We start from the raw sequence: 14,686 nt of genomic DNA, 5'->3' as shown, positions 1-14,686 counted from the left end.
ATTCTTACTTCTTTCCACTTAAAGAAGACCCTTTAACATTTCTTGTATGGTCTTTTTAGTACTGATGAACTCTGATAGTTTTTACTTGTCTGAGAAGCTCTTTATCTTTTCTTCAGTTGTGATAACCTTGCTGGGTAGAGTATCCTAGGTTTTAGACGCTTACTTTTTCAGCTGTTTAAATGTATCTACCACCCCCTCCTGGCCTGCAAAGTTTCTACAGAAAAATTAGCTGATAGCCTTCTGGGGGTTCGCTTGTTCTCTTGCTGCCTTTTGAGTTCTCTCATTCTCTTAAATTTTTTGCCATTTTTAATTATGGTAGGTCTTGGTGGAAGTCTCTTTTGATTCATCTTGTTTGGGACCCTCTGTGCTTCCCAAACCTGAACATCTGTCCCTTCTAAACGTCTGGAAAGTTTTCAGCCATAATTTTATAAAATACATTTTTACTTCTTTCTCTCACTCTTCTGCATCTAGGAGCTCTGTAATGTGGATGTTACTATGCTTGATGTTGTCCTAGAGGTCCTTTATTCAATTATCACTTTTAAATTTGTTTTTGTTTTCCTGTTCTGACAGGGTGATTTCCATTATTCTATCTTCCAGATCATTTATATGCTCTTGTGTTGCTTAGTCTGCTATTTATACTTGTATTTTTCACTTCGGGTATTGTATTCTTTAGCTCTGACTGGCTCTGTTTTCTGTTTTCTAGTTCTTTGTTAAGATACTCACTGTGCTTATCTAGTCTTTCCCCAAATTCAGTTAGCATTCTCATTAATAATGCATTGAACTCTTGTTCAGTCACTCAGTCATGTCCAACTCTTTACAACCCCGTGGACTGTAGCACGCCAGGCTTTCCTGACCTTCACTATCTCCTGGAGTTTGCTCTAACTCATGTCCATTGAGTTGGTGATGCCATCCAACCAACTCATCCTCTGTCTCCCCTTCTCCTCCTACCCTTAATCTTTCCCAGCATCAGTGTCTTTTCCAGTGAGTCAGCTATTTACATCAGGTGGCCAAAGTACTAGAGTTTCATCTTCAGCATCAGTCCTTCCAATGAATATTCAGGACTGATTTCCTTTGGGATTGACAGGTTTGATCTCCTGGCAGTCCAAGTGACTCTCAAGAGTCTTCTCTAGCACCACAATTTAAAAGCATCAATCCTTCAGTGCTCAACCATCTTTATGGTCCAATTCTCACATCTGTACATGACTACTGGAAAATCCATAGCTTTAACTATATGGACCTTCGTCAGCAAGGTGTTGTCTCTGCTTTTTAATATGCTGTCTAGGTTTGTCATAGTGTTTCTTTCTAGGAGCAATCATCTTTTAATTTCATGGCTGCAGTCACTGTCTGCAGTGATTTTGGAGACCCCAAAAATCTTTCATTGTTTCCACTTTCGCCCCATCTATTTGCCATGAAGTGATGGGACTGGATGCCTTGATCTTAGTTTTTTGAATGTTGAATTTTGAGTCAGCTTTTTCACTCTCCTCTTTCACCATAATCAAGAGGCTGTTTAGTTCCTCTTCACTTTCTGCCATTAAATTGGTATCATCTGCATATTTGAGGTTGTTGATATTTCTCCCTGCAATTTTGATTCCAGCCTGTGATTCATCCAGCCTGGCATTTCACATGATTTACTTAGCATGTAATTTAAATAACCAGAATGACAGCCTTGACATACTCCTTTCCCAACTTGGAACCAGTCGGTTGTTCCATGTCTGGTTCTAACTGTTGCTTCTTGACCTGCGTATGGGTTTCTCAGGAGACAGGTAAGATGATCTAGTATTCCCATCTTTTTAGGAATTTTCTAGTTTGTTGTGATCCACACAGTCAAAGGCTCTAGTGTAGTCAGTGAAGCAGAAATAGATGTTTATTTGGTTGGGTATATCTTTCCCTTTCTCCTTTGCCTTTCACTTCTTTTCTTTTCTTAGCTATTTGTAAGGCCTCCTCAGATAACCATCTTGCCGTCTTGCATTTCTTTTTCTTGGGGATGGTTTTGATCAATGCCTCATGTACAGTGTTACAAACTTCCATCCATAGTTCCTCAGGCACTCTCTCTATCAGATCTAATCCCTTCAATGTATTCATCACTTCCACTGTATAATCATAAGGAATTTGATTTAGGTAATACTTGAATGGTCTGATGTTTTCCCCTGCTTTCTTCAATTTAAGCCTGAATTTTGCAATAAGGAGCTCCTGATCAGAGCCCCAGTCAGTGCCAGGTCTTGTTTTTTGCTGACTGTATAGAACATCTCCATCCTTGGCTGCAAAGAATATAATGTCTGATTTTGGTATTGACCATCTGGTAATGTCCATGTGTAGAGTCATCTCTTGTGTTGTTGGAAGAGGGTGTTTGCCATGAGCAGTGTGTTCTCTTGAGAAAGCTATTAGCCTTTGCTGTGCTTCATTTTGTATTCCAAGGCCAAATTTGCCTGTTATTCCAGATATCTCTTGACTTTGTACTTTTGCATTCCAATCCCCTATGATGAAAAGAACATCTTTTTTTGATGTTAGTTCTAGAAGGTCTTATTGTCCTTCATAGGATCAGTCAACTTCAGCCTCTTCAGCATTAGTACTTGAGGCATAGACTTGGTTACTGTGATATTGAATGGTTTGCCTTGGAAATGAAACTAGATCATTCTGTCGTTTTTGAGATTGCACCCAAGATGCATCCACTCGATGCATCCACAACTGGGTATCATTTCCACTTTGGCCCAGCCTCTTCATGCTTTCTGGAGCTATTTCTTGGCTCTTTCCTAGTAGCATATTGGACACCTACCAACCTGGGGGGCTTATCTTCCAGTGCCATATCTTTTCACCTTTTTATGCTGTTCATGGGGTTCTTGAGGCAAGAATACTGGAGTGATTTGCCATTCTCTCCTCCAGTGGACCTTGTTTTGTCATAACTTTGGAATCTACTTGGTAAGTTATTTACCTCTTTCTTTAGTTGCTTTTTTTTTTTTCTGATTGTTTTTCTTGTTCTTTCATTTGGAACAAATTTTTACTTTCTCTGTCTCTATGAATTTCTGTGAGTCACTTACCTAATTCAATCTTGAAGGTATGTTCTTGTGTGGGAGTGTACCTGTGCAGTCTGCATGTGCCCAGTGGCTTTGGTGGGAAGGCTGGATCTGACATGAGCATGATGTCGTGTCTTCCCCCAGGTGTTGGCAGCTCTCACCATGGTGGGAGGTGGGACCAGAAACACAGGGCTCAGAGTCAGAGCCAGGTGTGACCTGGGCTTCTCCTGTGTTGAATGGCTATCGCCAGTCTATCAGGGGCAGTGTGGGGCCCAAGTTGCTGGAACAGACACCCTAAGGGCTGGATCTGAGTTCGATCCAGGAAGGCCACCCTCAGTGTTTGGATGCTGTGATAGGTCCAAGCTGGCTCTGTCCCACTCTGAGTGTGCACCCCACTCAAGTATAGCAGCCCTCAGTCTAGTGGGGGACTGTTCTGGGTCTAGGTGAGCCGGAGCGGGCACTCAGTGTGGGCTGGACTGTGACTGGCGTGGTCGTAGGAAAGCAGTCAGAGCCCCAGATAGTTTCAGTCTGAATCCTTTGCCTTGTTCCCACGAGTAAGCAGCACATGAACGCTCTTCATGGGCAGAGCCTTGGTTTCTTACAACCCTGCTCTAAGTCCTGCTGGTTTTCAAATCAGCTAAGGGAACTCATCTTTCTAGTGTTGGTCCCTGAGCTGAGATGCCCAATATGTGGTTCAAACCCCTCACTCCTCAGGAAGGATCTCTGAACCTGTGAAATTATCCTTCTCTCTGGGTCTCCTCCCAGGGCCACAGGTCAACCCCATCGCCTCTCCTCCAGTTGAGGCACAGAGAAGCTCAATGGCTTTCTCAAGGTCATACAGCCAGCTAATGGTAGATACAGGTCTAACCAGATACTTAGTCTTTGCAGTGTACCTCTGAGAAATCTTTAGATGATGTGGAAAGTTAAATTTTTTAAAAAAGGCTGGATGAACACTGATTTGAAGAAATATGGCTTTAAAGTATTTTTTTTTTTTCTCCTCTTCCTTCTCTGCTTTTAAGCCTATAACCCCACCCCCACCCAGGAACACTTTTATCCTCACCAGTCTATTTTAGCATCACTGACTCTTTTCCTATCTCCACATGGCTGAGAAAGTCTTCCTGGCCGGCTGCTCACTGCTTGTTGTGAGTTGGTGCTGTGCGTCAAGCCCACTCACTCTGTCTTAGCAAGGGGAACGCGGTGACTGAGCACACATATTTGGTGGTGGTTTTCATTCTTTCTCCCCATACATCCTAAGATGTAACCAGAATGCCAAATATTTCTACTTCTTGCTTTTCCTCACATTTGTTATTCTCCTAAATTTCTTTTCTTTAAAATCTTACCTATTTCTAAGACCGAGATCTAATGATAGCACCTCCATTAGAAAGCTCTCCTTTATCTTCCATTCCAGTCCAGACTACCTTCTTTCAACACTGTAGCGTTATTTTCTTCTGTGCTTTGGAAACACTGGGAGAGATTATGTGTTTCCAACTTTGACTTTTGCTTCCAGTTCACCACATCCTCTATTTGGTGAGTTCTTGATCAGGTCTTGCCGAATTGAACAGAAACTTAAAACTTAGATGACCTCATGGGTCGTTTAACTGCCCGGACAGTGTAAAACAGACACCAGTCTTGGGTTTGGGCTCTGCCTTTGCAGCTGTGAAGACCATGCTCTGTGGATCTCTGTGCCCCTTCTCACTCACTTGTTAACGCCTGGCAGCATAATTAAAGTGAACTTAAGAGTTTTCCTCCTTTAACCAATTTTAGAATTTGCAATCTGTTGTCTCAAAAGTTCACACGGCATATGTTTTTGCAAAATATTTCACACATTCAAAAATGCATGTCTGTAATGCTTTAATTATTCAGAAAGTGGATAATTCTAAGAAAAAATGAAAACAACTGCTCATTTATGTAAATGTCTTGAGAGTCACAAAATTCATTCTTAATTCTGTTTATAAAAATTTCATGCATTTCTAATTTTGAAATAGTACACCTGAACAGCCTATTCTCCTTTCTATAAAATAATGAGGAGCCATGTATAACAGCAGAAAGATATTGGAGAAGGTAAATCAATAATTTGTTTATACCTTGATTGTTCCAGAAAGAATGTAAGGTGGCTTATGAAGATAGGCAAAGTACTCAGATTATCATAAAAGATAAACAACGTTTGGGGGCAAGGTGCGGTCAGAGTCCGGACAAAATGCCTGTGAAAATACACAAGTTGGCCACACATTAGGTGCTGAGATTTTTAGCAGTCAGTTTGAAAGAGGAAGTTTGGGGATTAATGCCCACTCACCTGAATTTCTGTTCTAACAAGTCCCGGCCTGTCATCTGCAAATGAGTCACGATGGCCAATTAAGCCGTTGCCGAGGGACATGTACTTTGTGGTTTGGGCAGAGAACTGCAGGAACTGGATGTCCTTCATCCGGATCTCTAGTAAGCCAAACCCTCACTCACTGTTGCGTCTGTTCCCCTGTTCCACTTGCTGCTTTCGTTCTGTTTGCTCTGTGTGTCTCTGCGTTTCTTGGTTCATCGCCTTACAGTCTGCTGTTCTGAGGACAGTTCTGTTCTGACACAAGTGGAGACAGAGACACACTGAGGCTGAGAGGCCCCTTGGCTGTAAGCAGGGTAAGAATAATCATAGTCCAGTAAAACCAAATACTTCAAAAAGAGAATTGCCCTCTGTTTGTTGAAGCAAAGTAAAATCACAAAGTTGGCTGGAAGTTTCACCAGAGATATGCATAAATCTCAAAGTAATTTGACTAGAACTGGAATTCAGTATTTTTTTTTTTTTTACATTAAAGCTATAAGGAGCTGAGAAATTGGCTTCAAATAGGGGGGAAAAAGATGAAAGAAAGAAAGAAAATATGAATCATTTTAGGCCCATTTGTTGTTGTTTTAGTCACTAAGTCATGTCCAACTCTTTGCTACCCCATGGACTGTAGTCCACCAGGCTCCTCTGTTCTTGGAGTTTCCCAGGCAAGAATACCTGAGTGGGTTGCCATTTCCTACTCCAGGGGATCTTCCCAACCCAGGGGTCAAACCCATGTTTCCAATTGCCTTGAAATGAAAGAAGTCTTGATAGATGCTGTGGAAAGAGGAAGTCTAAGGCACTGTTGCTGTGCTCTGAGACCACAGGCCTAGGAAAGCAGTCGTGGCCCTGGCTGGTTGAGACACTCATCCTGGGGGAATGGTGCATGTGGTAGCTGAGGGACTCCTGGGGAGGAAGAGGATCAAAGGGCAGGGGATGGTTCTCGGGAAATGGGCGGGCCGTTCTGTGGTAGAATTGACAGGAAAGGCAGTCTGGGTGAAGTGAGTAAAATAAACAGCTATCCGAGGGGAAGAAAATAACATGCACTTAAGCAAACTGGTGACCAGACGTTTCTATTGGGAGTAGAAATAAATAAAACTTTAAGAAGCTGTGCAGTGTCTGAAGGCCCATCTACACATTATGTGTCTGTCACAACAGCAGAGAAGGTTGAAATCCCCAAGCGGAAATGACACGATCACCTTTTTAGGAAGGGCCTTTGCTTTGCTCTTGGGTCTCTTCTCCTACTCGTGCTGTTCACGCTACACGGGCTTCTGCCACTTTCAGGGTCACTGTGCTTTTCCTCTGGCCTCCAGCCTGTGTGATAATCTGCCTGGGATCCTGTTCCATGACCCACCCTATCTCTCCTTTACTTTCTACCACAACAAACCTTTGTTCACTCATTTTGCTGCATGTTTTGGTGCCCCTGCCCGCCCCCCACTCCCCTCCGCCCACTGGACTAGAAACTTTTTGAGGAGGGAGAGGCCAGGACCATCCTGCTCACATTGCACCTGCTGGGTCTGCAAGTGATGTATCTGCAACACAAGTGCTAAGTGAATGGGCTTGTCTGGAGATGAACAAGTTGAGCAAAGAGACTGGATGAAGTGAGTGTTCACTCCGCAGCTTCCCATGAAAATATCAGCTGTGTGTCATGACCTGCAGGAGGTGCTTAGAACACAAAGACAGATGGAAATAATGCTGTCCTCAGGGTGGCCCACTCAGGGGCAAAGGTTAAGTTCTGTCTAGACATCATATGAGGCTGTGATGAGTGCTGTAAGAGAGGTGGCCAGTAATGCCCCAAGGGAGGCAGTGACTGACTCCACCAGGGAGGCTGGCGCAGGTGCTCTCTGGGAGGCTGTGTGTGCTGAGCCTGAAGAGGGGTCAGCAGTGAAGCTGCAGCCTGCGCCTGGGTGGGAGCGGTCGCTTGCTGCTCTGCTTTCTGGGGCAAGTGACCTGTTTAATGCACCTACAACTTGGGGCGTTGTTTTTGTTCACCCTATATTTTTGGTTTGTTTATTTTATGTGGTGTGTGTGTGTGTGCTCAGTCACTCAATCGTGTCTGACTCTTTGCAACCCCACGGACTGTAGCCTGCCAGACTCCTCTGTCCATGGAATTTTCCAGGCAAGAATACTGGAGTGAATACCATTTCCCACTCTAGGGGATCTTCCCAACCCAGGGATCAAACCCGCATCTCTTGTGTCTCCTGCATTGGCAGGCAGATTCTTTATCACTGTGCCACCTAGGTAGGTAGGTTTACTTGCTCAGTCGTGTCTGACTCTTGTGACCTCGTGGACTGTACCAAGTTCCTCTGTCCATGGGATTTCTCAGGCAAGAAGACTGGAATGGGTTGTCATTTCCTTTTCCAGGTGACTGTGCCACCTAGGAAACCCTATTTTATGTGGACTTATTGTCAAATCAAATCAAATATTGTAAAAGGAGATGATGCTGGGCTGAAAGACAGGGGAAGAACACAGGGGGACAGATTTCCATCTCAACATAAAGGAAATCTTGGGCAAGAGTAGGACTCTGAAAAGCAAATGACTGACTCAAAACAATGTTTCTCATTATTGACAATACATCAGTAGATGCTGGAGGACTGAGAGTGTTGGAGAGAGAGGGAGATTGCCTGGATCTGAATCTCAGCTCTGCTTCTTGTGAGCTCTGGGCCCTAAGTCTGTCAGCTCTCTGCGACCCAGTCTTCTCATCATAAAATGGTATTTACCTCATAGGGTCATTATGAGGATTCAGTTCAGTTCAGTTCAGTCGCTCAGTTGTGTCCAACTCTTTGCAACCCCATGAACTGCAGCATACCAGGCTGCCCTGTCAATCACCAACTCCCGGAGTCCACCCAAACCCATGTCCATTGAGTCGGTGATGCCATCCAACCATTTCATCCTCTGTCGTCCCCTTCTCCTCCTGCCTTCAATCTTTCCCAGCATCAGGGTCTTTTCCAATGAGTCAGTTCTTCACATCATGTGGCCAAAGTATTGCAGTTTCAGTTTCAACATCAGTCCTTCCAATGAACACCCAGGACTGATCTCCTCTAGGATGGACTGGTTGGATCTCCTTGTAGTCCAAGGGACTCTCAAGAGTCTTCTCCAACAGCACAGTTCAAAAGCATCAATTCTTTGGCGCTCAGCTCTCTTCACAGTCCAACTCTCACATCCATACATGACCACTGGAGAAACCATAGCCTTGACTAGATGGACCTTTGTTGGCAAAGTAATGTCTCTGCTTTTTAATATGCTATCTATGTTGGTCATAACTTTCCTTCCAAGGAGTAAGCGTCTTTTAATTTCATGGCCACTGTCACCATCTGCAGTGATTTTGGAGCCCAGAAGTATAAAGTCAGGCACTGTTTCCACTGTTTCCCCATCTATCTACCATGAAGTGATGGGACCGGATGCCATGATCTTAGTTTTCTGAATGTTGAGCTTTAAGCCAACTTTTTTACTCTCCTCTTTCACTTTCATCAAGAGACTCTGGATTTAAAGCTGCAAAACACTCAGAATAGTGCCTGGCATGTGGTAATTACCACATAAATGTTACCTGTGGTGATGGTAATGATGATCATACTGATGATAATGATGGTGACAGTGGTGATCGTGGTGGTGATGATGATGGTGATGATGCTCATGATGGTGGTGATCATGCTGATGAAGGCGGTGGGGATGATGATGATGGTGGGGATGGTGGTGGTGGTGACAGTTGTGACGATGATGATGGTGACGATGATGATTAGTGGCTGAATCTTATGCCTTTTGAAGAAGTTTTAAAATCTGAGAGTCAAAAGTCCTTCATTGCAGGAAGGGACACACTTTGAAATTATCTCTATGAATTTGTGTTATGCTAAATTTATCATGCTGAAAATTCAGATTTTGGGTTGCCCAAAGTAACCTGTCAGATGTAGTGCATCTTAACAGAACTAATGGCTTAATATGACAGAAGTCTGTAAGGGGCAGTTTACCTGGCCCTGCCACTCTGGATTCCCTGACTGTGGCTGTTCCAGGTTGTGGACCTACTTATGTGGTAGATAGAGGATTCTCAGAGAGCCTAAGGAATTGGGAACCCAAGAGAAAAGGCCCTATGCTTTGAACTGGGTTTCAGACTTACACTTTTATTTGAATATATATTAGGCTGTTTGCTTCAAAATTCTCTTAAGTTCCTGGTCTTTGCAGCTACAGATGTCAAGGCTGTCTCATCCACTGCATGTCCATGGGTGGATTCCCAGCATCAGCTACCTGCTCTGCTGCCAAAGGGAATGGCTACAAGCTGCCTCTGCTTCCCACCCGCCCTCTCTCTGAAGTACACTGGGCTGTTCTCTCAGCGCTGGCTCTTGCGCTGGTGTTCTGGCGGTTGGGCTGATGGCAAGGGGTTTTGAGAGCTCTTGGATCTGGAAAGCCTGCTTCTTGTCTGCTGCATCATTCCATGTTCTGAGTAACACAGGACAGTCTGCTCATTGTTGTGACCTCATGCCTGGCATCATTTGGGTTATCACATCTCATCATCTAATTTGGAAGGACAAATCTCATTTATTTAGCAAATGCATCTGGCAATGGAAACAATTTTGAGGATTAAAAGAGTATAAAGCACTGAGAACTATGCCTGGCAAATAGCAAATGCTTTATAAATCCCAAGTCATTTAGTTTTCATGATAACTCTGAGCTGCATACAATTATTATCTCCATTGTGATGATGTGGAAACCAATGTACAGTGAGACTCAGTAACTTTTAAGATCACACAGCTATCTAAGAGTAGTTTTCAAGCAAGGGGATCTGGTCTAGAGTTCATTCTCTTAACCACTAAGCATTGTGCCTCAAGGGGCTGTGGCCTGTTGTCCTGTGGTGGTTGTGGATTGGTTGGCTAACTGAACTGAGTTAGACATGTGGTTTTACAGGATATAAGATTTATTATTAATCTTTTGAGAATTCAGCTATGACTGGTATATGATGAAGAAGGGTTTGGGGGATTTTGCTAGCCATTAAACGATGTCCCTATTAGAATGTATTTCTGTTAGCTGACTTCCTTGTGGGCAGTCTGGCACGTTCTCATTAGATGAAGAAATGGCATCTTTATGCAGGTTTCTATCAAATGCTTTTTTGAAATAAGGTGATAAGCACAGCATATTGTAGCATTATTTGATGATTGTATGGAACAGAATGATTTGGAAAATTAAAGTTTATTTTGTTATATTATGCTTTTCTTACCTCATCTGTAGTAACTTAGCTAATTACAGAACATTCCTTATTTGTACTTTGGAAAAGAGTATTTGTTTGCACCTTGTTCAATTTTATTGTGGTACAAGAAGCAGTCCTCAGGGTTATCCCAATTACAGGTAAGAGAGACAGCTTGAATACTGATAATATCACAATTTACTATATAAATAATTCTGTTAAAATTATAAATAGGGGCATACTCAAATTGTTTTAGTTAATGTAAGCAAATTTTTCCTTTCCTTATGGTTAATTGTAGTATATTTTCATGACTTTTATAAACATGATTGAGGAATCAGAATGTTCAGACTGATTAAAAGGGATAGGATCTCTTTACCTTCATAGCTCTAAGAGTCGGCGTTCAGTGTGCATGATTGGTAAATATGAAGGATGAGTGAAGATGACTCCTTCTCAGTCATCTAGACCAGAGTTTCTAGCTGGATCTGCCAACCCTCTGCTCTGACTACACACTGGAATCACCCAAGAAGCTGCAAAAGCCCCCAGTACCCAGGCCTCCCCAGGTCTGGATCCACAGCACCGTGGGAGCTGCTGGGGTTACGCCACTGAACAGCATGGGCAAGCTCCTGCTGCGTTGAGCTGACAGTGTAATCAAGGGAGACTGAAAACATGTAAAAACTGTAAGATATGACAGGTGGTGTCACAAGTTATGAAGAAACAGCAGCGTGAGGTGGAGAGAGTAGATGAGCAGAGTGTCTGGGGTGTCTAAATCTTGGGAAATCCAGACATTTGACACAGTTCTCATGTTAATTGTTGGCTTGGGGCACACCCGTTTCCTTCACCCACCCCTCTGTTTCTGTATGGCTGTCTTTATCCTGTGCTGAATTGTCCTCCTCAAGTCCTCTGTGCTTCTGTTTCCATAGCTTCCAGCCATTCACTTCGATAGTGCCCAGAACAGCGTGATGAAGTCTGAGCCTGCCGTCAGGGCAGGTGGGCAGAGAGCTGGAGGTCGGTGGCGTGAGTCCACAGAAGCTGTTGAACTTGAAAATTTTAGGTAAGAAATCCAGCATGCTCCTTGCCTTTAGCAGCCTGGGCTGCTCATTAGCCCCAAGATTTATTTGTCACAGGAGCTAAAATGGAAAGTCCATTTTAAAATGTACCACAGGGATTCTGAATTTAATAATTGAAGGTAGCACTTAGCCCACTCCCGGAAGTGCTGTGTGAGCAGCAGACTGCCTGGCTGAAGGCGGAAGTGACCTGGGAGCTTCGGGACGCCGGCTGACATACATCTGGCGTTTGCTCCATCAGGTTGACCTGGCGAGGCTGATAGTGAGCTTTGTCTTTAGCTTTTGGTGGGTGCATATCTCACCTGCTATGAGGAGGCATGAAAGCCCCCGCTGTGAGCAACCATGATGGCTGAGGACGTGGTTGTCAAAGTGCTCAGGCTTTCTGTTGAAACATTGCCCTCACCTGTCACGTTGGAAGTGCCAGCCCGTGGTTCGCTCTCCTGTTGCCATGGAGACCTCTTAGAAGCTGTGTGCTGTCGTGGGCCACCCCTGTTCAGGGAGCTGGTTCTCTCCAGCTCTCCCCATGGTAAGGTCATTTGACACTAAGTACCATGTAAATAATGAATGACATGAAATACCAATGTAAATATTCTAGAATGATCATCTATTGTTTTGGCCTAAGTCTTGTTTCCCTGTTATTTTCTGACAATGAATTTAACAGTCCACAAACATCACATGATGTTACATGAGTTAATATTTTTAAAACACATGTTTAGTGAGGAATGCAGAAGTCTTTAAAAAATTGTTACATGTTCAGTCTGCTCATGTGTGTGTACTAAGAACTATGACAGCCCTCTTGTACTATGAACTAGATTAGGGGGGCACAGTCAGTCCCATGACCTCTGACATAGCACGAGGGTGGAGCGGTACAAATGGCAATAATAAGGCTGCAAAACCTGCCTCTGAGGCAGTGTATTTACGGACTTCCAGTGGATCTAGCCTAGTTCTAAAAACTGGTCTATTTGAATGTGCATGAAATATCATATTATATATTCCATAGCAATGTGATCCTTTTAAAGGGTATGGCTTTGGGATATTTTTAACCTCTCTTTTGGCTGTAATATCAGGAGAGAGAGAACTGAAGTTAGAATATCTCACAGCTTTGTTGTATTACCCACCCCCCACCCCCACACACAATCCACAACCACAGAAGCTCTCACAGTTGAAGGGCTGTTGGCCACAAGGGGATATGCATGGTGTCCAGTGGTGGTAACAGCTATAGTGGCCACAGCCGTGGCAGGTAGTGAGGTGAAGGGAGGGGGCCTTGTCTCCCTTTTGCACGGCTGTCTAGGTCACATACTCTAGCACTCTTGCTCTCCACGTGGCCTTTTCTTCCCTCTCACAAATTTTAACTATTAAGTGTTAATAGGGAATAATATAATGTAATAAAATGAAATATATATGCTTGACTCTAATCTTTATTATTAACTCTATAATTTAATTTCCACCTCCTATTTCAACCGTTGATACTTGCTTTGGCAATACACTGAATTTCAAGAATCCTTCAACATTTGCATGCATATAGGTGTCTTTCTTTGCACTGGTAATTTTGAGGCGGTCTAAATAATTTTTATTACAAAATGCTTTTCTATTTGTTTCATCCTAGTATAAACTACAAGAATGAGAGAAATTTCAGCAAACATCCCCAGCATAAACTATTTCAGGAGATATTTACAGCCTTGGTGAAAAATAGACTCATATGCAGGTAAGACTGTCCCAGAAAGAAAATGACATTTACCCAAGAATGGCATATATTATGTATCCTGTTTCTAGCATCTGGTTTGAAGTGATTTATGAACGTAACATGCTCAAAGGATAAAACAGAGCAAAGACCATTTTGAAGGAGGTGAATGAATCATCATCACAGATGATCTCATTAAAATTACTCTGGTTAGGCCTGAATTTAGCTGAATTTTATGATAGACAAGGCAGAATGGGAACATACCCAAGTCACACTGTTTTCCTTGACTTGAGTTTGGATATTCAGGAGGTGTTTATCACAGAGACATCGGGTAACACCATGGCCAGCATCCTCAAAGTCTGGATTTGCAGTCAGTCTAAGCACTGATTAACTGGGCTGCTGCAGCCTGGACCTCAGGGAAAGGATGGGGGTGAGATAACCAGTTCCAGCCTGGGGACGGTATTTCTTTTCAGGACCAAGTCAAGTGTTCTTTCTTTGGCTCTCCTTTGTCTTAACACTGGTGCACTGTGGGCTGCAGGGAAGGGCTAACTGGCTGGCCCTCCAGATTCTCTCCTGAAAATGCCAGGGGTTTTCAGTGAGACATTGCCTGGTGCCAGATTGCAGTCAGGATTGACCTTTCTCTCGGTCCTGGGCCACTTGCAGTGGGAGCTGCGCTGCTGTCAGACTGGAAGAAGGCTCCCAGCATCCTTCATGGTTGGACCGGCCTTCTACTTTTCCTGCGAGGCCCAGACTCTCTCACCACAAGCACTAGGGGGAAAGCCCAGGGAGAACCTTGAATCTTCCCCATCAGTCTGGAACTTGATTGAGATATCTGAATTCTGTCCCAGTGAGATGGGAAAGATTGCTCTTATTCTGGAAAGTAGGAAGAATACCATTCTTCTTGAAAATTTAATGGCTGACTGAAATAAGACTCTGACTTGGTCCAGTGCAGTAGGTGACTATAAGTAGAACAGCATCCCTAAACAGAGTGTAAGTGGTAGTCTGAGGATTTGATCTTTTGGAGGGGTTATTTAGTATTGCAGACTTAAGTATTGACTTAAGTGTCTTCCCGACCCAGGGATCGAGCCCCGGTCTCCTGCATTGTAGGCAGACGCTTAACTGCCTGAGCTACCAGGGAAGCCTAAGTATTGACAGTGACTGCCAACATTGGTTTAATTTAAAACAATCTAGGGTTGGGATTGCATGTGTCATGGCTTCGTATGTGGTTTAAGCAGAATATCAGTAGACTGGCTCAGATGACACAAGACACCTAGAATCTTTACCAAGTTTATGTAGTTTGGTTACAGTCAGTTGTTGTCAGTAGCCTCAGAAGATTGTTGAAAGATTAATGACCACTGAAGAGGACCTGAGGTTGTCCTGGACTGTTTGTTCTTGTGCTTGAACAGAGTGAGAGCAATGTTAGTAGCACAGTAATTATGCCTGAAATGG

At 43.5% G+C, this 14,686-nt stretch overlaps 1 protein-coding gene across 2 annotated transcripts in view; it reads left to right on the top strand.

The window, feature by feature from the left end:
• The window catches only part of NEK10 (NIMA related kinase 10), a 292,923-nt gene that overhangs the window by 34,912 nt on the left and 243,325 nt on the right, over window positions 1-14,686 (top strand). For both annotated transcript variants that reach the window (XM_043886665.1, XM_043886664.1), the window contains 2 exons: window positions 11,413-11,543; window positions 13,163-13,261. In XM_043886665.1, coding sequence (XP_043742600.1) covers window positions 11,413-11,543; window positions 13,163-13,261 — 230 coding nt within the window. The remainder of the gene's footprint in view (window positions 1-11,412; window positions 11,544-13,162; window positions 13,262-14,686) is intronic.

This window comes from Cervus elaphus, chromosome 24, assembly GCF_910594005.1.
Source record: "Cervus elaphus chromosome 24, mCerEla1.1, whole genome shotgun sequence".
In the NCBI taxonomy this organism is placed as follows: Eukaryota; Metazoa; Chordata; class Mammalia; order Artiodactyla; family Cervidae; genus Cervus; species Cervus elaphus.
Note: the sequence above shows the minus strand (reverse complement) of the source record. Positions and strands in the feature narration are given on the sequence as shown.